Source organism: Phaseolus vulgaris, chromosome 10, assembly GCF_051622355.1.
Source record: "Phaseolus vulgaris cultivar YP4 chromosome 10, ASM5162235v1, whole genome shotgun sequence".
In the NCBI taxonomy this organism is placed as follows: Eukaryota; Viridiplantae; Streptophyta; class Magnoliopsida; order Fabales; family Fabaceae; genus Phaseolus; species Phaseolus vulgaris.
The window spans coordinates 10,293,455-10,314,479 of record NC_143507.1 but is presented as its reverse complement, the minus strand read 5'-3'; the positions used below and the strand labels follow the sequence as shown (position 1 = coordinate 10,314,479).

The window sequence follows — 21,025 nt, the reverse complement described above, 5'->3', positions numbered from 1 at the left end:
AAAAATAGGTGTAAAATATAAACTCTAACATGATAAAAAAAAATTAATTTTTATTTTACATCATATATTACCGGTGTAGTATATATTAGTTTTGACCAAAATAAAAATAATTTAAAGAATTAAATTTTCGGGTAATATATCACATCGTTATTATGTTCAATGGATATAATATGTGTACTACTTTGTTTTAAGTAAATCAATTTAAAAAATTTGACGAATGTAATGTAGTTGTAAAATATATTATTTGTTAATAGTCATTTCTCTTTATCAGTTCAACTTTTTTACTAGCTTTGATATGGAAAAGTAAGGTATATGGTTCCTTCCACCATTACGTTTCTTCTATTTTCAATTTGAAAAATACATAGCAATAATATTTCTACTATAAGTTCAGTTGATGGATTGATTGTTATTATTAGCTAGTTTCCACGTAGAAAATTCTGCAATATATAGTAGAAATACACAAGTGTATGCTATAAAGTATTTGTGTTTTTTCATTGAAGCTTCTCCCACCTAGCTTTTTTAATAATTGCCTTTCCAACCTTACAAAGGTCGTATAAATTATATAAAATGGATAAGTAAAAATTACATAGAAATTTGAAGTTCTTTTTATTTAAGATAGTAATTAAATATAATTTTTAATTTAAATATATTAAATTAATCAAAGAGAAATATTTATACTAAACGTATTATTTTAGTGATAAAAATATGGTTTTTCGCTTATATAAGAATATAAATTTCATTGTCTTTATATAAAGTAAACACAATTTGTATTTGAAACATTTTAAATAATTTATAATTTGAAACATTTTAATTAGTTGATAATTTAGAATAAATGAAATAATTGACGCTGAATTTAATATAAATTTATACAAAAATAAAAAAGCTACTAAAATACAGAAAAAAGTTTTAATTTCTCTGAACCAAAATTTATAATCCTTCATTACTTCTAAGTCAAGTCAATTCATATAAACTTGATTAATTTATAACTTATTGATTTATCTATTCTCTAATTTTAATTAATTCTTTGCTGATAAAAAAAAATAGTTGTCTACAGAACCATATGGAAGGAGCAAATTTCTTGCATGTCTTTTCTTTTCTCATGTGTGTTTGTGTGTGGCTTGACTATTTGGTGAACATTTTATGTTTTCTATATTTTTTATTATTCTTAAATCTGTCTTAGGAAAATGCAGCAAGAGAAACAAAAGATGCATGGTGCATTTCCATTCAGCTTGAAGGTTGCCTTGAGATGTGTGAGTTCCTTTGGCATGTCTAAAGTCTAAACAATTCCTAATTTATTTGCTCTTATAAGAAATCACATTTATAGTGTATTTCATCTACTTGACAAAGAATATACAAGAAAACACTATCATGTCCCTAAAACTAATGAAATTCAAATAAATCTGCAAGCACTATATTAACAACGATCCTTTATTTAGTGCGGTTTTGCGCTTAAACGCATTTGTAAAAAACGCGGTGGCATTTTTGTAATTAAATTGATTTACAAATGCGGTTCTAGGGTAAGACCGCATTTGTAAATCAATTAAAATGATTTACAAATGCGGTCTTTACTATGACCGCATTTGTAAATCAATCTGAATTGAATTACAAATGCGGTCTTTAGTATGACCGCATTTGTAAATCAATTCAGAATGATTTACAAATGCGGGCATAGTAAAGACCGCATTTGTAATTCATTTTAATTTATTTACAAATGCGGTCTTACCCTAGAACCGCATTTGTAAATCAATTTTATCCTAAAAATTGAAGTGCGCCACTAGTTTTCACTTTCACTTTCGTCTTCTTCGCTCTTCGTTTCAATGTTCTGTTTCAGTTCCCTTTGCATTGTAAGTTTCAGCTCTCTCCGCTTCAACGTTTGTTTTCGTTTTCGTTTTTGTCATTGTCATTATTCACTTCCTTGGCATTGTCATTTCGTTTCCTAACTCGTTTTTGGCATATAGCTGGTTACTGTTCTATTGGGTTCGCTGGTTTTTTCTGCTCCGCCACTGCCACAACTTCCGCCACCGCCACAACTTCCGCCACCGCCTTCGTCTTCGTCTTCGTCTTGTGCCTCTGCCACTCCGATCACCATCAACCTAAAGGTTGGTGTTGTATTTAATATTTATTTAATATTTTGAATTTATATTTAATATTTTGAATTTTTATTTAATATTTTGAATTTTTATTTTTCTGTATTATAATATATATTTAATTAATAACTAATACAACTTGGAATTTATAACTAATAACTAATAATTTATATATTTGTGTGTATTTTGAATTTTTGTATTATATAATTTCTATTTTCTTAAATTTATATTATATATTTAGTTAGTTGTTAATTACATTTTAATAAAAGTTTTATGTTATGTTAGTTATTGTTACTTTTAGAATAGAAATATCGTGTTTGGATTGAGTCCGGGGGTGTTCGACCCTCGGCAAATGTGTGAGATTGAATAGAATACTAATTATTAGAAAATCCTAACTATATTCCAGAATATATAATGGATCAAAGTTGGATTAATGTTGTTCGTATAAGTGATGAGTACGAAAGGGGAGTAGAGGAATTTATACAATTTGCGCAGCATAACGTGATTATTAGTGGTCATGATGGAGCAAAGATCAGGTGTCCGTGCGTTAACTGTTTGAATGGAAGGATACTAGATGTGAATATCATGAGGGAACACCTGCTGTGTGATGGGTTTCTTCGATCTTATACAACTTGGACATGGCATGGTGAATTATTAAATTTACCACGTGTTTCCGTAACTGAGGAATATGTGGGTTCTACCATGGATGAAGCAGTACACGATGATGGAGATGATGATCGATTGGAGGACATGATTCGTGATGTGGGAGCTGAGTGTTTTGCAAAAGCGCATGGATATGAAAGTATGTCAAAAGATGCAGAAACTCCTTTGTATCCTGGATCAACTAACTTCACACGGTTGTCGGCGGTGTTAAGATTGATGAATTTGAAGGAAATAAACGGATGGACTGATAAAAGCTTCACGGAATTGCTCCAGCTGTTGAAGGATATGCTTCCAGAGGGAAATAGTCTACCTAATCATAATTACAAGGCCAAAAAGATTCTTTGTCCAATGGGTATGGAGTACAAAAAGATACATGCATGTCCTAATGATTGTATATTATACCGGAAAGATTTTGAATTGTTGAAAAGTTGTCCGAGGTGTGGGTTATCACGTTATAAGTTGAAACAAAAAGATGATGATTCTATTGATGACATGGAAAAGCATGGACCCCCAATGAAGGTTATGTGGTATCTTCCCATCATTCCAAGGATGAAGCGTTTGTTTGCAAACCCAGATGATGCTAAGAATCTTAGATGGCATGCAGATGAGAGGAAATGCGATGGCATGTACCGACATCCAGCTGATTCTATTCAATGGAAGAAATTTGATGATGACTTTCCAGAATTTGGTAAAGAATCAAGAAATATCCGACTTGGTTTAGCTACAGACGGAATGAATCTGTTTGGTAATATGAGTACAAATCACAGTTCATGGCCTGTATTACTAGTTATTTACAACTTACCTCCTGGATTGTGCATGAAGCGAAAATACATGATGTTGTCTATGATGATATCCGGTCCGAAACAACCAGGGAATGATATTGATGTTTATCTAAGTCCCCTAATTGAAGATTTGAAGTTAATGTGGGACCAGGGTGTCGAAGTATTTGACGGATTTGTTAATGAAACTTTCAAGCTTCATGCCATGTTATTTTGCACCATCAATGACTTTCCGGCATATGGTAACTTATCAGGTTATAGTGTTAAGGGTCACAAAGTGTGTCCAATATGCGAAGAAGACACTACTACTTCTCAACAATTGAAACATGGAAGGAAAACAGTATATCTTCGGCATCGGAGGTTTCTTAGAAGTCATCATCCTTACCGGAGGTTGAAAAAAGCCTTTAATGGACACTAAGAGGGTAGTGGTCCACCAACTCCATTAACCGGTGTTGAGGTTTACGAAAAGGTAAATAACATAGACCACACCTTCGGTAAGTCCAAAAAAAAGTCATATGTGACAAATATTTGGAAGAAGAAATCAATCTTCTTTGATCTTCCGTACTGGTCGAGGTTAGAAGTCAGACATTGTATAGATGTAATGCATGTTGAGAAGAATGTGTGTGATAGCTTAATTGGTACACTTCTTAACATTAACGGGAAGACGAAGGATGGTCTAAATGCTCGTTTAGATTTGATTGAGATGAACATACGCGGTGAGTTGGCACCCATAGAAATGGGTAAGCGTACATATTTGCCCCCAGCCTGTTACACAATGTCAAAAGATGAAAAAATTAGTTTTTGTCAATGTCTAAAGGGTGTGAAAGTGCCACAAGGACATTCCTCAAATGTGAAGAGCCTAGTGTCAATGCAAGATTTGAAGTTAATTGGGTTGAAGTCTCATGATTGTCACATCTTGATGCAACAGTTGTTGCCGGTAGCTATCCGTGGGATCTTACCAAAAAATGTTAGACACACCATAACCCGTTTGTGCTCATTCTTCTCTTCCATCTGTTGTAAAGTCATTGATCCCTCAAAACTAGATGAACTTCAAAATGAAATTGTTGTTATCTTGTGTGAATTGGAAATGTTTTTTCCTCCGTCTTTTTTTGACATCATGGTTCATCTAGTGGTGCATCTGGTAAGAGAGGTTAGATTGTGTGGACCAGTGTACTTAAGATGGATGTATCCTGTTGAGCGGTATATGAAAATTTTGAAAGGTTATGTGAAAAATCATTATCGTCCAGAGGCTTCAATGATTGAAAGGTACATAGCTGAAGAAAGTATTGAATTTTGTTCAGAGTACATGACAAAAGCAAATCCAATAGGTGTTCCAGCTAATTCATGGCACCACAGGCGTTCTACAACTAAATGTTTACGTGGTGTGAATATTGTAAGCAAATCTCGATCAGAAGTCTTGCAAGCACATTTGTACATATTGAATAACACAGATGAAGTTGTACCTTACATAGAAGCTCATAAAGCCATTGTGAAGGCAAATAACCCAAGACAAGCAGAGAAATGGGTCTTGATGGAACATAATAGAACTTTCATGCCTTGGTTTAAAGATGAGGTGTTCAAGGATTCAACGGCATCAGAGACCTTGACTTGGTTGGCTGCTGGATTGAAGTTTGATGTCATCTCATGTACAGCGTACGAAGTGAATAATTGTATATTTTACACGAAGTCCATGGATGAAAAGAGTACAATTCAAAATTCTGGTGTTACTCTTGAAGCCGAGTCAATGCAGTTTTCGACTTCGAAAGATACAAATCCAGTACTTGGATCAATGACATACTATGGGTTTATAGAAGAGATATGGGAGATTGACTACACTAAGTTTTCCGTTCCAGTTTTCAAGTGTAAATGGGTTGACAATAAAAGTGGGGTTAAAATTGATGAATCAGGATTCACACTAGTGGACTTTCGAAAGATAAGGTATCGAGATGAGCCATTTATAATGGTTCAACAAGCATCTCAGGTTTTCTATGTGAAAGATCCTACGTCAGAACATTGGTATGTCGTTTTACACGGGAAAAAACAAGGGGAAGCCATAGATGATATTGAATATGGCGAAACTCGTTCATTCACACCAATGATAACTAATAAAGATGACGATGTACTTGATGATGTACATGCAACCCGTAAAGACCACAGTGAAGGAATTTACATACAAACATTCAACCCACATGCAACATGTAAATAAACATTTAGAATTTTTTGTATTATTTTTATATGATTTCAATTCGATGCACATTAACTAATGTTTGTTACCTAATTTTTTTAACAGAGACATGGATGACGACCAGACTCCAGACAGACCTCGATCTGGACGAGGCAGTAGAGGACCTACTAGATTGAAGCGTCTTGCATTGAGACGTGCTGCTGGTGAGAAGACACATGTTGACATTGACGTCAACACTGGAGTGGCTTTTGGTCCTAAGGCAGATGAGTTTATGAGCTATCTTGGAGTTGTTTCTCGTGAGAGGCTCTCCATTTTGATTAATTCATGGGATGAGGTTTCAGAGGTTGATCGGAACATGCTATGGGAGGATGTTCTGGTAAGCTTTACATTATTATTGTTATCATATAATGCTTTTTAATATTGATTAATTAATTTTAATTTGATGATTTTATTTTCCAGGCAAACTTTGACATTCCTGATGTGGAACCGCTTCGATCAAAGATATTATCCAATATCGCACTTAAATTTCGTACCTTTAAGTCAAGACTGACTTCGAGATACATTTTTGGCGACCTTAAAGACGAAAATCCATGTTTAAAGTACCAACATATTGATGAAGAGACATGGCGTCTTTTTAGAGAAAGCCGTGAAAATGAGGCTTGGATGGTAAGTGAAGTAACTTTTTTGTTTATATAACATTAATAAGTTTATCTTATTTACTTCAGTTTGTTTATTTCAATTATGACAGGATCGTCGGAAGAAAGCTCAAGAGATAGCTTTGAAGAATCTTACCTATGTCTCGTTCGGGGTATAGAAAACTTGAGCAAACACTGATGGTGGAAAAGGAGAAATCTCAACAGGGAACGTTGTCTGAGAATGTGGAAACAGGGGTCACTTCTCCTCCATCACCACCTTTTCGCCATGTAAAATGGAAGAGGGCCCGAATTAAGAAGTCGGGTGCACCAAGTTCTGAGCAATCCGGGGTTATAATCGAAAAAATTGTAAGTTATTTTTGTTATTTTCAATTTTTTTAAAGCATTAATTATATTAATGATTGAAAATATGATTTTTGTGTACTCTTGCAGGATTCCTTGGAATCCGATGGTAAATTTGTTGCTGAAGGTCGTCACGATATCCTGGTTGAAGCAATTGGACGACCTGAACACTCTGGTCGTGTTCGTGCCGCTGGACAAGGGGTCGGAATTAAATTTTATTTTGGAGTTTCAGAACGACAACCATCCTCCTCCTCCAAGAAGGAAACTCAAATGAAGAGTAAGTTACGTGAAGAAATAATGGAGGAGATGAGAAAGGAGACTGATTTGATGTGGCTGGAGATGAAAAAGGAGAATGATCGAATGCGACAAGAGTTTCTATCGCAACAAGTTTGTGCTGAGCCGATTGAACCCCTTGTTAGTCCCACTCCAAAGAGCACAAAGGGGAGTTGTGCGGCTCCTCCAACATCAGGGGATGATATCAATGGGCAAACAGAGGATTGTGAGCTACTGGTAGTGGGCGGCAAACTTCCTCGGGTGGTGGCACTTGGAAAAGTCTATAAAAACGCCACCACCTTACATAACGTTCCTCTCTCCCCTGATGTGGCGAAGGTAACAGTTGAAAAAGTACGATTTCCTGATGCTCGTGTTCCACTACCTTCAGATGAGGTAACCACTGTGGCCGATGCATTTCAGACATTCGTTGCCTGGCCCAGAGAGCTCATTCGATCTATGCCCGAACCTCATGTAATAATTTCGTTTCATTATATTATTTTTTATTTATATTTATATATTACATATAATTTAATACAAATGTTGTTTATCTTGTAGAAACCTTTTCAGCCACCAAGTCCGAAAAAGAAGCGTGAGGTTCCAGTTGACGATCCTATGGCTTCCCTACGTCTCATTGCTAGTCAGATTGGCAATGATCCTTTTCCAATTCCGTGGGATAATACATTTTTTCAAATCAACACTGAACTGCCACTGATGATTTACAACACAGATTTATCAGAATTTATATCTGGGAAAAAGGAGCTCAATATAAGTATAATTCAATTTTTTATGATGTAAGTATCTTTACCTATTATTCAATTTACTTTATGTTAAATTATTATTGATTATGCTTTAACTAAAAACTTGTAGGTTTTTGCATAGAGTCTGTATCACTGAGGGGAAGGAAAATATGTATGGATTCTTAGATCCTGCATATACTAATCCCGTTGGACCAAACTCAACTGAGACTCAAGCATACATCACTAACATCCTGGAAAAAGAGGGAAAACAAATTTATTTATGCCCTTATATTAATGAGTAAGTTTAATTATATGTCATCAATTATTATTATTTCATGTTTTAAATATTTACTAACTCTTTTCAATGATCATATAGGCATCATTGGTAGTTACTTGTCTTATCAATGGTTGATAAGACTGCTGTGTGGTTTTGTTCCCTACACAAGAAGATGCCCACAAAATTTAAGGATATCATTGATACGTAAGTATAGTCAGTGTGTCAGAGACCGAATGCCTTGCAACAACCGAGGCCGAAACTGATAATTGGATGACACCCATCATCCAATACTTAGAGGACGACACATGCAAGCCAGAGAAAGAAAAAATAATGAAGCAATAGTGTGCCCGGTATACAATGATCAAGGATGATCTATACCGAAGAGGGTACTCGACCCCCATACTTAAGTGCATCACCAGCAAGCAAGCCGAGTACTTCCTGACCGAGATCCACGAAGGAGTCTGCGGAAACCACTCAAAACCAGCAGAAATATAAGGCTTACTTAAACATCCATACACATTATAGAGTTTTGCAGAATTAAACGAAAACAACACACAACATAAATCTCCCCCTATTTGTCTTTACAAATAGACAAAAAGAAGAGATAAAAAGATAATTATTTCAGATAATACAGAATTAAAGAGCAGAAGCAGAAATACTGATACAAGACCAAAAACAATCGGTTGTTCCGTGACATCAACTGGTTGTTTTTCTTCTAATCTTCATTTCCATACTGGAGTTCAAAGATTTGATTCTGAACAGCTTTTATTTGTTTATCCAAGGTCATAAGGCGTGTGTCCATGTTGTTGAACCTGTTATCTATGCTTTGGAAGTTGCTTACACACAAATCTTTGAGATTTCTTTGATTCTCCGCAAATCCATCAAGGCTATTGACCATGTATCTTTCAAAATAAGACATGGATGGCATTTCATCTCCCTAATTCCCTGCACTGGTTCTAGCACCTTGATATGTTTCAGGTTGCTCTTCATGGTGAAAATCCGTGTCAGCAGCATGCTCTTCTTCATCAAGATCAGCAACAACACTTGATGAGGCACCATGGTCACCATCTTTGCTCACCCATTTGCCACCTATTTTGGTGAATCCCATCTTGCTAAGAGAGCCATTGTTCATCTCTTGAGTTGACTTAACCAACTCAAATGTCTCATTTTCCAGATTCACTTCAAAATATAGCAAAAATTTAGAAATCAAAACAGCATATGGATAGTGATAATCACTTAACCTCATGGCCTTTTGTATGTGTTCCTTGATGATGTGGATCCAATTGATTCTGATCTTTTTCATTATGCAGTAGATATACACAAGGTCTTCTTCTGTAGGGACAAAATGATTGCTCCCCCTTGGAGTTAGAATCCAAGTTACAATAAGGGCCAACAACCTTTCATCAAGCCTTAAGCCTCCAACCGAACAAGTCCTCACTTGAGCATTTTGATTCTTCAAGCAACTCTTGTAGTTTTGGACTTTGTTGAAATCCTCTAGTACTCCAAGGTTTCCCTTGTTGATTCTAAGGCCAGCATACTTCAGACCCACAACTGCAATCCACACATCATAGGTGATCTCCATATCAACTCCCTTCACATGAGAGACAAGGTTGTTTCCCTCAAACTTGAGATTGGTATAGAACACCCTAATCAAGTCTGGGTAGATGTTCTCCTTCATCTCCAAGAACTTTCTGAGAGATTGATCTATGAGCAGCCTCCTCACATTATCTAGCTTTTGGCTTTTCAACCAATCAAAGGAAACAACTTTGGGGTTGTTTATCACCTTTGTGTTAGTTTCAAATCTATATCTTTCAATGAGGTCATTGTCTCCAGAAAACCAGCCTTCTAATCTCCCTCCAGGCCTTACTGCTCTGGTTTTAACTCTCTTTGAAGTGAGAGGTGTTGATTCCATGATAGCAAAAAAAGGAGCAGAGAAAGCTAACACAAGAAGAGCAAGAGATATTGCAAGAGATGGCTCAATTGGTTATTCTTGTGAGAGAGAACAACTGCAACAGATTTTAAAGCAAAAACAGAACCAAACAGCATTCAATGACGTGAGTGGGTTTCACATTTAAAAGAGAAAAGACTTGACCAAGACCTGCACAGAAAACGTCAGAAAAAGCAGAAAATCACATGGTCATCACATGTGATCTTTGACTAGTCATAAAAGCTCTTAAATTTTCAAGATAGTGGAATATATTCCTTTATGACTTGTTGTAACTTCTTTCTGAACGTGATCATCTTTCAATACATCTTCATTGACCAAGGATTCTTTCATAAATGTTATATGCAACAGACAAAAATTCAAAAAGAATTAAATCCATTCTTTTCACAGTGTTGTCAGACACAAAACAATCGGTTGTTTCGAGGAAACAATCAGTTGTTTTTTTGCAGTAGTAAAACTGATTTTGAATTTTTAATCATGAGCAGAAAGGATTCAAAGCAGATGAATTTCATCACTTTAAAAGAGATATTTAAGCATGAATATGAACTTAAACAGGAATTAAAGATAAAGATAAGGAAGGTCTTATCCTTTATGATGTTCCTTCAATGAGCCATATGCTTTTGATCAAGAAGCCTCTTTTGACTATTAAGAGCCTTTGGACAGATACAGAACATTGATTCAGCTTCAATATTAAACTTTTTCTTCCAAGAACTTGATCAGATGACTCAGTCCCTCGTATTTCTCTAGATTTCCTGCATAAACATGAATTCAAGCAACAAGGTTTGGTCCCCTTACAAATGTGGGTTCATTTGGTTTCTTTTTCTCATTTGAAACCTCACAACCTTTAGGAATCCATTTCATGAAGCCTTTGGGAACTGAAAACTTTCTTATTTTGCAGAATCTAACCGAATGGCCTTTCTTCATGCAGTAAAAGCATGTAACAACCGGTTGTTTCGACTTAACAATCAGTTGTTTTACTGGCTTTCTTGAATTTTTTTTGAAAACTTATCTTGTTTGTTTTGTGGATTAAAACCTAAACCAGTTTTTCCAAAAACACAGTTTTGAGATGCGAAGACATTCTCAAAGTTAGATTTTCCTTTCGAAAGCTTATCCACAATATTAACAAGATAATGCACTTTCTTTTCAAGGTTTTCACAATTTTCACAAATGAGAGTGTCACACTTGCAAGAAGAGTTTTTGCAATGTGTTTCTAATTTTTCAAAATCCCTTTTAGATTTTTTTAGCTTTTCTTCAAGTGTCTTCACTCTCTTTTCAAATCAACTGTTAAGTTCTTTCAATCGGTTGTTTGAAAGAACCAATCGATTAGCTTCATCATGTGTTTCTTGAAAAGCTTCAAGCAATTCACTATAATTTTGTTCATTTAAAGAAGCACATGAACTTACTTCACTTGATCTGCAAGACTCATCATCTCCTTCAGCAATCAAGCATATATTTTCACTTTCTTCTTCACTAGATGATGAGCTTGATGAGGATACTTCATTCTCATCCCAAGCTATGTAGGCCCTTTTAGTCTTTCCCTTCTTTTCCTTGTAGCTAGACTTTTTATCCTTGCTTTCTTGGTTTGGGCAATCTGCCTTTATGTGCCCTTACTCACCACAACCAAAAGAAGTATAGTTATTGGAATTAAAATCATTGGATTTTTTGTTTCCATACCTTTCTTTGTTGTTGTCTTTGTTGCGGTTCCTTTTCAAGAATTTGCTAAACTTTCTGGATAGCAAACTAAGGTTCTCTTCATCACTATCATCACTGGATTCTTGCTTGCCTTTGTGCTTGACAGCTTTTAAGGCAATACTCTTTACATGCTTGTCTTCACTTTCTTGAACATTGAGTCGATTCATCTCTAACTCATGTTCCCTAAGCTTTCCAAACAAAGAAGCCACACTCAATGATGTTAGATCTTTAGATTCAGATATTGTAGTTACCTTAGGTTGCCAAGATCTATCAAGACATTTGAGAATCTTGATGTTTAGCTCTTCCTTTTCAAAGGTCTTGTCAAGGCTCATGAGATGATTGATGACGTGTGTGAATCTTTTCTGGACTTCCGCACTTATCTCACCCTTGAGCATTCTGAACATTTTATACTCTTGGATTGGAGTATGCTTTTTAGCTCTCTTCACCTCATTGGTACCTTCATGAGTTACCTCCAATGTGTCACACATTTCCTTTGCTGATTTGCATTGAGAGACCCTGAAAAACTCATCTGAATTCAAGGCAGAGGTTATTATGTTTTTAGCAATGCAATCAAATTTGGCCTTCTTGCTTTCAGAATCAGTCCATTGAGACCAATGCTTTTCAATGGAAGATTCATCTTTTTCAAATTTTGGGACAAAAGGACCATTTTCAAATGCATCCCAAATACCTTTGTCAAGTGATTCCACAAAGATATTTATTTTGAATTTCCAAAAATGGTAGTTCAAACCACAAAACAGAGGTGGTCTGTTTATTGAAGCACCTTCCCCAAAAGGTAGTCTATCAGCCATTTAAAAAACAGTTTTAGGATCACACTTGAATAAATTTCAAGAACCAAGCTCTTGATGCCAATTGTTAGAATGTATGGCTTTAAACTAGACGGGGGGTGAATGGTTTAAAGAGGGTTTTCGCAAACTTTTAAGTCAAGAATGAAATTACTTCGAGAATAACTTAATTAAGAAATCAGTTTGCCAAACACAAAGAAAATAAGCACAACACCAGAAAAACAATCGGTTGTTTCGTAGAAACAATCGATTGTTTATACCAATTTACAAATATAAAACTGAAATTAAAGAGTTAAAGGATTGAGAGAATCCACACAGAGGTTTATATTGGTTCACTCTTAACCAAGAGCTACATCCAGTCTTCCCAAAAATCACTGGGGAATCTGTTAGAATATATGGCTTTAAACTAGAGGGGGGTGAATTGTTTAAAGAGAGTTTTCGCAAACTTTTAAGCCTTGAATGAAAATACTTCGCGAATACCTTGATTGAGAAATTAGTTTTTCAAAACACAAAGCAAAAAGCACAGTAACATTAAAACAATCAGTTGTTTCGCAGAAACAATCGGTTGTTTATACCAATTAACAAAAATCAAAACTGAATTTAAAGAGTTAGGGGTAGAGAGAATGTACACAGATGTTTATACTGGTTCACTCCAAACAGAAAGCTACATCCAGTCTTCTCAGAAACCTCTGAGGAAATCCACTAAGCAATCACACCTTGATCACTTACACCACAACCAAGAAAGTGACCTTGATCCCCTCAAGACACACACTTCTCTTGGTCAACACACCAACACTAAGATTGCTGATCTTGATCCCCTCAAGAACACACAACAAATCTCAGCAAACACACAAACGAAACTTGTTTAACAAAGTACAAGGATTACACTTGTTACAAAAGATAATCTGAAATCAATACAAGCCAAAATCCTATTCCACACACTTTGATCAATCACAAACTCTAAACAATCTCTACTATTTGAAAAACTCAAAATCTCTATTCAAAAACTTGTTACTCAAATCTGTTTTTCTGAATATATTCAAAGATGTTGTTTGTTATCAAATCTTAACAAACTATTAATTGCATTTAAAGGATTGGTCAAAGCATTTAAAGATTAGAGCGTAAGCATTTAAAAACATTTAAAGCTCAGTCAAAGATAAAACAGTTTTTCTGTTATGGTACCAAAACAAACAATCGGTTGTTTCCTCGAATCAATTGGTTGTTTTGGTTTTAACAGCTTAACCATTTGAAAAAACAGTTTTCAATCTTTTCTAAAAACATCTAAGTATAAACAATCGGTTCTTTTGACAAAACAATCGGTTGTTTCTAACTTAGTTTGAAAAACATTTTCTTTCAAAAAGATTGAGAATGCCTATACTTTGGGTTCAATCAAGAGGTGCATTACAATACTCAAACTACCCCAGATCCTAACTAAAACAGCTCAGCAACAGCAAGCACAGCCAATGCTTCAACATCCTTCAAAGAGTTTGGATTCTTCAAAGCTTGAACACCACTTGGTTCAACAGAATCCACTAAGCAATCAACCCTAGATTACTTACAACACAACCAAAGAGGTGACCTTGATCCCCTCAAGACACACACTTCCTTTGGTCCAACACAACACCACTAAGAATGCTGATGTTGATCCCCTCAAGAACCCACAACACTTCTCAGCAATACACACAGAGTTTCTTTCAAGGTACAAAGGATTACACTTGTTACAGAAAAGATTTGAAATCAATACAAGATGAAAATCCTATCTCACACTCTTTGATCAATGCAAAATCTAAGCATTTCTCAACTTTTCAAAAGCTCAATCTATGAAAAACTCAAATCTATTTTTCTATATAAAAACAAAGTTGTTTGTTGCATAATCTTAACAAACTATTAATTGCATTTAAGGATTGGTCAAAGCATTAAAAACAGGAGCGTAAACAGTTAGAAAATCATTTATTGCTCAGTCAAAACACAAAACAGTTTTCTGTTATGGTCCCAAAACAAACAATCGGTTGTTTTGGTTTGACAGCAAGTCAACCATCAAAAACAGTTTTCAACCTTTCTAAAAACACCTAAGTATAAAACAATTGGTTGTTTCAACAAAACGACAGGTTGTTTTTCACTTAGTTTGAAAAACATTTTTCAATTAAAAGGTTTGAGAATGCTTATGCTTTGGATTCAATCAAGAGTGGATATATACAATTAATCTACCCCAGATCCTATCTAATGATCTGGGGTAGATTGATCACACTTGATTCAATAATTATAAGCATGGACAACAAGAAAATAAAAGAAAAGAAGATCCAAAGCATTTCTCCTTGACAATTGCCTCATTTAGGGTTTCCTTCCTTTGGTTCCCTCAATGATCTCTAGGGTTGTGCCTCATGCTTTCTATTTAATCTAATTGGGCTTAGGCTAAGTGACATTTTTATTCATAATATATTTATATGCTTCATCTCTCCTTAAATACCTAAAAATAATACAAATTTGGGAATAAATCATTATTATTTGTCTCATAATCCAAAATATGTAAAAAGGTTAAAATTCCTAAATTAGATGTTGAATTATAATTATTTTATTAATTAAAATTCATAAGTGTCTACCTTTTTGTATGAAATATTACTGAATTATGTCACTTATCAATAAGTTGATAAAATAAGTTGTCCATGCTTATCTCACATAATTAATGGATTTATAATCGAGCAGTTGTAAATCCATAAAACACTGCAACACAAAATAAGTTGAAATTAGTCATAAACCAGACATAGTTTGTTTCACAAAGAATTATTTAAACATGATTACCTAATTCCAGCTTCTTTCGATATCTCGTACAGTAGCTTCCATCCACTACATTACATAATAGTCACAGTCATACCCTTCTATTTATTTATTTATTGCACTATAATTCAATATTACGAACCTAATCAACATATTTATTTTATAAAAAAAACAATGAAAGTATTTAATGAAATTACTAATAACCTCAAGATGCAACCATGTCAACTTCTGAAACCTTGCAATAGGTCGACCTTCAAAAGGTTATATCTAGTGTAGGAACTATTAATAAAAAAACACTAGTCGGGAAAAGCTTAAGTAATGTACATTCATAAGTTTTTGATAATTACAAATTTGTTTGAGATATGTAGGTGACTCCTTGTACAATGAGCAGAACCATGAAATATTGTGATCAGTTAGGGATATCACAACTAACTGTCAATGACGTCTGACACTTTGGCTACACAATAAACAACATTTTCATTAATTAACTTACATCTACAAATGCATTTATAGATAAATAAAAATTAATAATTATAAATTATTTTCTTATCGAAGGTTCTACAATAGGTTTCACAAGGTGTCTAAGTCAGGCTACAAATTTTTAAAAGCTTTGTGCCACATTAATTACCTCATCCATTGGCATAGGAACTGCAACATCACTAATGCAAACTTTCTCAACCATGAAATTGACCACATAAGGGGGAGGAGCAACATTATGTAACATAGTGACCCCTTCAAAGACATTTCATTAGGCCAACAATCGAGAAATAGAATTTTCTTCCACATATGAATCGCATTGGCTTATGGAGCCAATGTCATCCCCTCATGGATTATGAGCTGCACAACTTCTTTTTGTGCTAACTCTAATTGTGGGAGGCACAAAGGTCTTTTGTGCAGGAGTTATGTTGTGAAAGACTTAAGGTCTCTAGGTGTTCCTTAAACTCTTGTCTCACCTTTTGAGTAACCTCCTATGTTACCCCTTGTGTGATCTACTGCATCAATTGCAAAATAACTTCTTGGCTACATGCCTTAGAGGAGTAGTTGTGTAAAGATGTTCCAAAGAACTGTGGGATGTCTACCATTGATCCTACAACATGCACACAACCAAGATGCTCAATTTAGGAAGTAAATTGTAAATAACTAGTAAATTGGTGATTTAAACCAAACTACAAATGGTGATTTGTACTCAAACTATCAAACAAATTCATTATGTTTATAGTTAAACCAACTTTTAGAAATTTATCATCTAAAAGTCATCGTCTTTTTCATTTTTTCATCGACAGTCCATTCATAATTTGTCTTTGTTTAATTTATTTCACCACTTTTAACAACGATTCAGATTAAAACCTTCGTCAAAACTTTGACTTATTCACCACTCTGCCACCACGTCTTTTTTTTTTCGGTGAATAGCCAAAACATGTCGTTATTGATAGTTGTCGTTCACTAATTTTGCACTAGTGTATAAGATAAACTAGTATAAAAATCACAACATAAATCATCTTTCCTTTATCTTTGTTCCTTTTATATTATGTTACTACACTAACTAAACAAAATGAGTTTTACGAACCAAGTGATGACTTGGCATTCTTGTGCAATGTTATAAGTGCTTTATACCTAAGTAATTGAAAATATGAGATTTTGTCTTTTGTGATATAATGATAATGCCTCACATACCTTCATCTTTGTACAACGATTTTTGTAGCATACATGGAAAGTCCCCACACCTAATTAGTGACACTATGATGATCTAAAAAAGTATTTCTAGTTATTTTTTTTAGAATCTTATTATTGAAATACCCTTTGTTGGTATTTGAGATCTTATTAAATAGTGAAGTTAGTAACTCCCTTTCATATTTGTAGGACAGGACAATAACTTTGTGGATCAAAATCTCAAATGCATTTGTAAGACACAAAAGAAGAAAAAAATGTAACAAATATTAAGTACCTGAGTTTGGTAGTTGTCGATCTTGCTCATATACCCATCGATACCCATATTTCTTCACATACACCTTAACATATTGGTGTTCTCCCTTCTCGAATTCGGCCGTGTCCATCATCAGTTTTGTAAATTCCACACTAATAACCCCATTATAAGATGTGTACCATCTGCAATCATAACGTCGTTCACCAAAATCTTGATGAGACAAATAAAATAGCCACATATGATCTGAATGGTCAATGACTAGATCGCTCCTCAAATCGACTGGTGGAATTCTAGCACTACGATCTATGTATCTATAACCAGTCATATCTCTTTCAATGTCCATGTGAAATATTGCACAACACATTACACCAATCCAGTTATTGTCATGCATAACAGGAGAGGTATCAATCCTTATTGAATTGTCCATGCTCCCAAACTGATTGTTGAACCACCTCGGTATTTCACTTCCTGGGATAACACATGCAATATTTGGACGTAATTTGAGACTACACGTGTTTCTTGAGCACCTCACCTCGTAAGACTACAAAGTTATGTGTTAGTAGCAGTTTTTTGAAGAAAAAAAAAAGGATTAAAAGAAGGGAAGATGAAGGAAGGAGGATGCACACCTGAAAAATTTGTATCATCCACGAAAAAACCATGCTACTACAGTGTTCCCTCTCAACTAATTCTGGGCAGTTATAAAGGATTAGTCCTACCAGATCTTCATGTGTCAAATATGGTAGTGGAAGTTTGCAAGTTTCTGAGGGAAATTCAGTTTGCGAAGGGAGAACAGGAATGTATTTGAATCGCTTGCAATGTTGTAAGTTTAAATGATACAGTCTGAAAAGGTTATCGAGGTTGGGAAGTGTGGTAAAATTGTTTCCCTCCAAATTTAGGTGTTCTAGGCAACTTAACTTTCCAATGGCATCAGGGATTCGAACTAAGTTACAAAAGCTTAGATTGAGTTCACGCAAACAAGTGAGAGAAGAAGGGAAAGTAGATGAGGGCAATAAATAGCTGACTAAGTCTCTTTGTACTCTGGAATACAACATTTTTTTAAAAAAAAAGGATGTTGATTGGGAAAGAATAGGAGCTTCAACCAAACAAAGTTTTGAACATCCAGAGACATCCATATATTCAAGAGAATTCAGGCCCAATATGGTATTGGGTAAGCTTACCAGGTTTTTGCAGTTTCTCAAATTCAACAAAGAAAGCTTTTTCAAAAGACCGATTGATGGATTGATTTTTGGGAGCTTTATACATCCTTTAAGTTTTATCTTTTCAATATTTAGGGCCTCTCTAACATCTGGCATCTCAACTAAATCTTCGGAGTAAGAGAGATCCAAAAGCTTCAAGTTGTGCAATGGCTACAGTGATTAGCAAACAGAAGACAAAATTAATAATGAAATTTAGAATTTCTTTAATTATTTAAAGAAAAAAGAGACTAAAAGACCATGTTTATCATTTAATTAGTTTAATTAAAAAATAAAAAATTAATATACACTACCTTTGTGCCTTCCCATAGTCGTTTAATACTGCTCCCAACAAGATATAACTCAACTAGTTTTATTGGCTGAAAACTTTGAGGCAAACATTTAAAAGGATATTCCTTCCAATTAAGATATGCTAGTTCATTCGAAAGATGATTGAGACTGCCTGAAAAATTCACATCTTCAAGTTTAAGCAACTTAAGGTGTCTAATTTTCGATAGACCATCTGCCCTCACGGTCCCCAAAAGCAAATCACATTCAATATATATGACTTCAAGATTTTCAGATGCCTACAACATTATGGAGAAAAAATAACATTGTTATACTTTTCAGAAGGTTTTCATATTCTAGAAAAAATGGCAAGATTTAAACTCTATCAATTATTTTTACCTCATTGTCTAACATAGCTTTCTCGAAATCTTTGCAATCCCATAACCTACTCCACTTTAAAGGCTCCTTAGGTGATTTTTCTCTAACAATACTTTGTCCCAAATCCATCAACAACCTGTGCATATAAATATCCCCATATTCACATGTTATGAGAGATTTCTCAATGAGAGCTGATATGCCATTTTCATAATCAAATCCACGGATGCTTAAAATTTCATTATAATAGAAGTGATTATGAAGGAAACATGCAATATCAAGAAATATTTCTTTTTCTTCCTCTTCCAACTGATCAAAACTTATACGTAAAACATTCATAATATTTCTATCTTTACTATATCTTAGCCTACCCAATGCACTTCTCCATTGTGAGACATTTCGACCAAACAAAGAAGATCCAATTACTTCAATTCCCAAGGGATGACCTTGAGCATGTGAAAGTACCTCACGTGCCAACTCTTCATAATCGTCCAATATATAATTAACTTTGAAAGCATTTCTACAAAACAATTGCACAGCATTTTCCCAACTCAAGAGCTGAACTTGATAAACATCATCCACTCCATGTGTCTTCAATATATGTTCATCCCTTGAAATTATGATGATTCTACTCCCTCCACCTACACATCTACGTATATCTCTGTTCCCTGTGAATAGCTTAAGTTGTTCACATTGATCAACATTGTCAAGAACTAGAAGTGTTCTTGCATTGTGCAGCCTAGTCCACACCAAATATGTTCCATCAATAGCATTACAAATTTCAAGATTTTTCTCACTTAGACACCGAGTAATTAGCTCCTTCTGAACACCTAGTGAACTAGAATCTCTATAAATTTTGCTTACATCATCAATAAAACAATGAAAATCATATTGATGACAGATTCTTTCGTATAAAGCCCGAGCAAGAGTTGTCTTTCCTATGCCACCCATCCCACTAATTCCAACAACTCGAACATCATTAACTAAATCTAACTGTAGAAGATTTGTTAATTCTTCAACCCGAGATTCTATCCCAACCAATTCATCCTTCGGAAGTTTTGACATTTTGGGACCCAAAATATTTATTACGGTTTGAACGATTTCTCCAATCTGTTCAGACTGTGACCTGAAAATTTAAACAAGTATTTGGGACTCAATTTGCATGTGTTTTCTACTTTTTCCTAAATTCCAACATCTCTGAATTGTAGTTTAGAAAGGAGTAAATAAATTCAAACTGTGAAGAACGTTGAAACGAGAAACAATTACTCACTTGTTTCGGATATCCCAACCAGAGAGATTGGCGACTTGTGTGAGAGCTTGTCTCCATCTCTGAACTTCCTCCATTTTCACTTCATCTTCTCTGAATCTCTTTTCGTGTTCTGCAAATGCTTTCTCGTAACATCCACTCTGTTTGCGCACCACCGAAGGACGAACATCATAAAAAATAGGTATAATAACACGTCTTGGCAAAGTTTCAAAGCAGTTACATATCTCCGCCAGTTCACGCAAGCACCAGGTGGAGGAAGCATAGCTCTCTGAGAAGACAACAATGAAAAGTCGAGAGGCTTGAATGGCTTGCAGCAGGTCGGGTGCAATGGATTTACCTTTTTCGAGATCTTGATGATCTTTGAAGACATGGATGGCTTTTGTACGGAGAGCATGAAAGAGAAAATCAGTGAAGTTGTTGCGCGTGTCTTCACCGCGGAAGCTGACAAAGACGTCGTAGATGTGAGTTGCAGGAGATGAAGAAGAAGAGGTGCATTGGATGATGGCGTTAGAAGGCATTAGAGAAAGCAAAAGTTGTTGAGAGAGAGAAGAGTATTACCAGAACGTGGAAAGCAAACACTGAATATATAGAAATCCAACCAATTGAAGTTGTTGTGAGTGTTTTTTCATTTTTCTTTTCTAATAATTCGGCGTGGTTGTGGAAAATTCTACATTTCCAGCCTCTTTCTCGAACGTCATATATAAATTTAGAGTAAAGATTGTTTGAGACGCTACACAGTAGACTTTTTATACTAACTAGTGGGAACA

The 21,025-nt window shown here is 34.8% G+C and overlaps 2 protein-coding genes across 9 annotated transcripts; one reads left to right on the top strand and one right to left on the bottom strand.

Annotated features, from left to right (window-relative positions):
• The first annotated feature begins 1,833 nt into the window (after positions 1–1,833).
• Positions 1,834–8,113, top strand: LOC150024212 (uncharacterized). The gene is made up of 7 exons (XM_090296058.1): positions 1,834–2,099; positions 5,820–6,090; positions 6,174–6,380; positions 6,463–6,522; positions 7,142–7,453; positions 7,538–7,773; positions 7,850–8,113. Exons 2-7 carry the CDS (start codon positions 5,824–5,826, stop codon positions 8,019–8,021), a joined length of 1,254 nt encoding a protein of 417 aa, XP_090152184.1. The 5' UTR covers positions 1,834–2,099; positions 5,820–5,823; the 3' UTR covers positions 8,022–8,113.
• A 408-nt stretch (positions 8,114–8,521) lies between these two features.
• LOC137818598 (disease resistance protein Roq1-like) lies at positions 8,522–20,813 on the bottom strand. Of its 8 annotated transcripts, none has more exons than XM_090296224.1 (7): positions 20,262–20,813; positions 19,016–20,117; positions 18,643–18,915; positions 17,762–18,502; positions 17,157–17,676; positions 15,236–15,280; positions 8,522–15,157 (listed from the first exon to the last, which is right to left on the bottom strand). In XM_090296224.1, exons 1-7 carry the CDS (start codon positions 20,774–20,776, stop codon positions 15,126–15,128), a joined length of 3,228 nt encoding a protein of 1,075 aa, XP_090152350.1. In that variant the 5' UTR covers positions 20,777–20,813; the 3' UTR covers positions 8,522–15,125. The 8 variants fall into 8 exon arrangements, 5 of the variants coding, with proteins under 5 accessions (XP_090152350.1, XP_090152351.1, XP_090152349.1 ...); XR_016516184.1 differs by lacking the exon at positions 8,522–15,157 and adding an exon at positions 15,840–16,298; XR_016516183.1 differs by lacking the exons at positions 8,522–15,157; positions 15,236–15,280 and adding exons at positions 15,492–15,668; positions 15,840–16,298.
• Between the last annotated feature and the right edge of the window lie 212 nt (positions 20,814–21,025).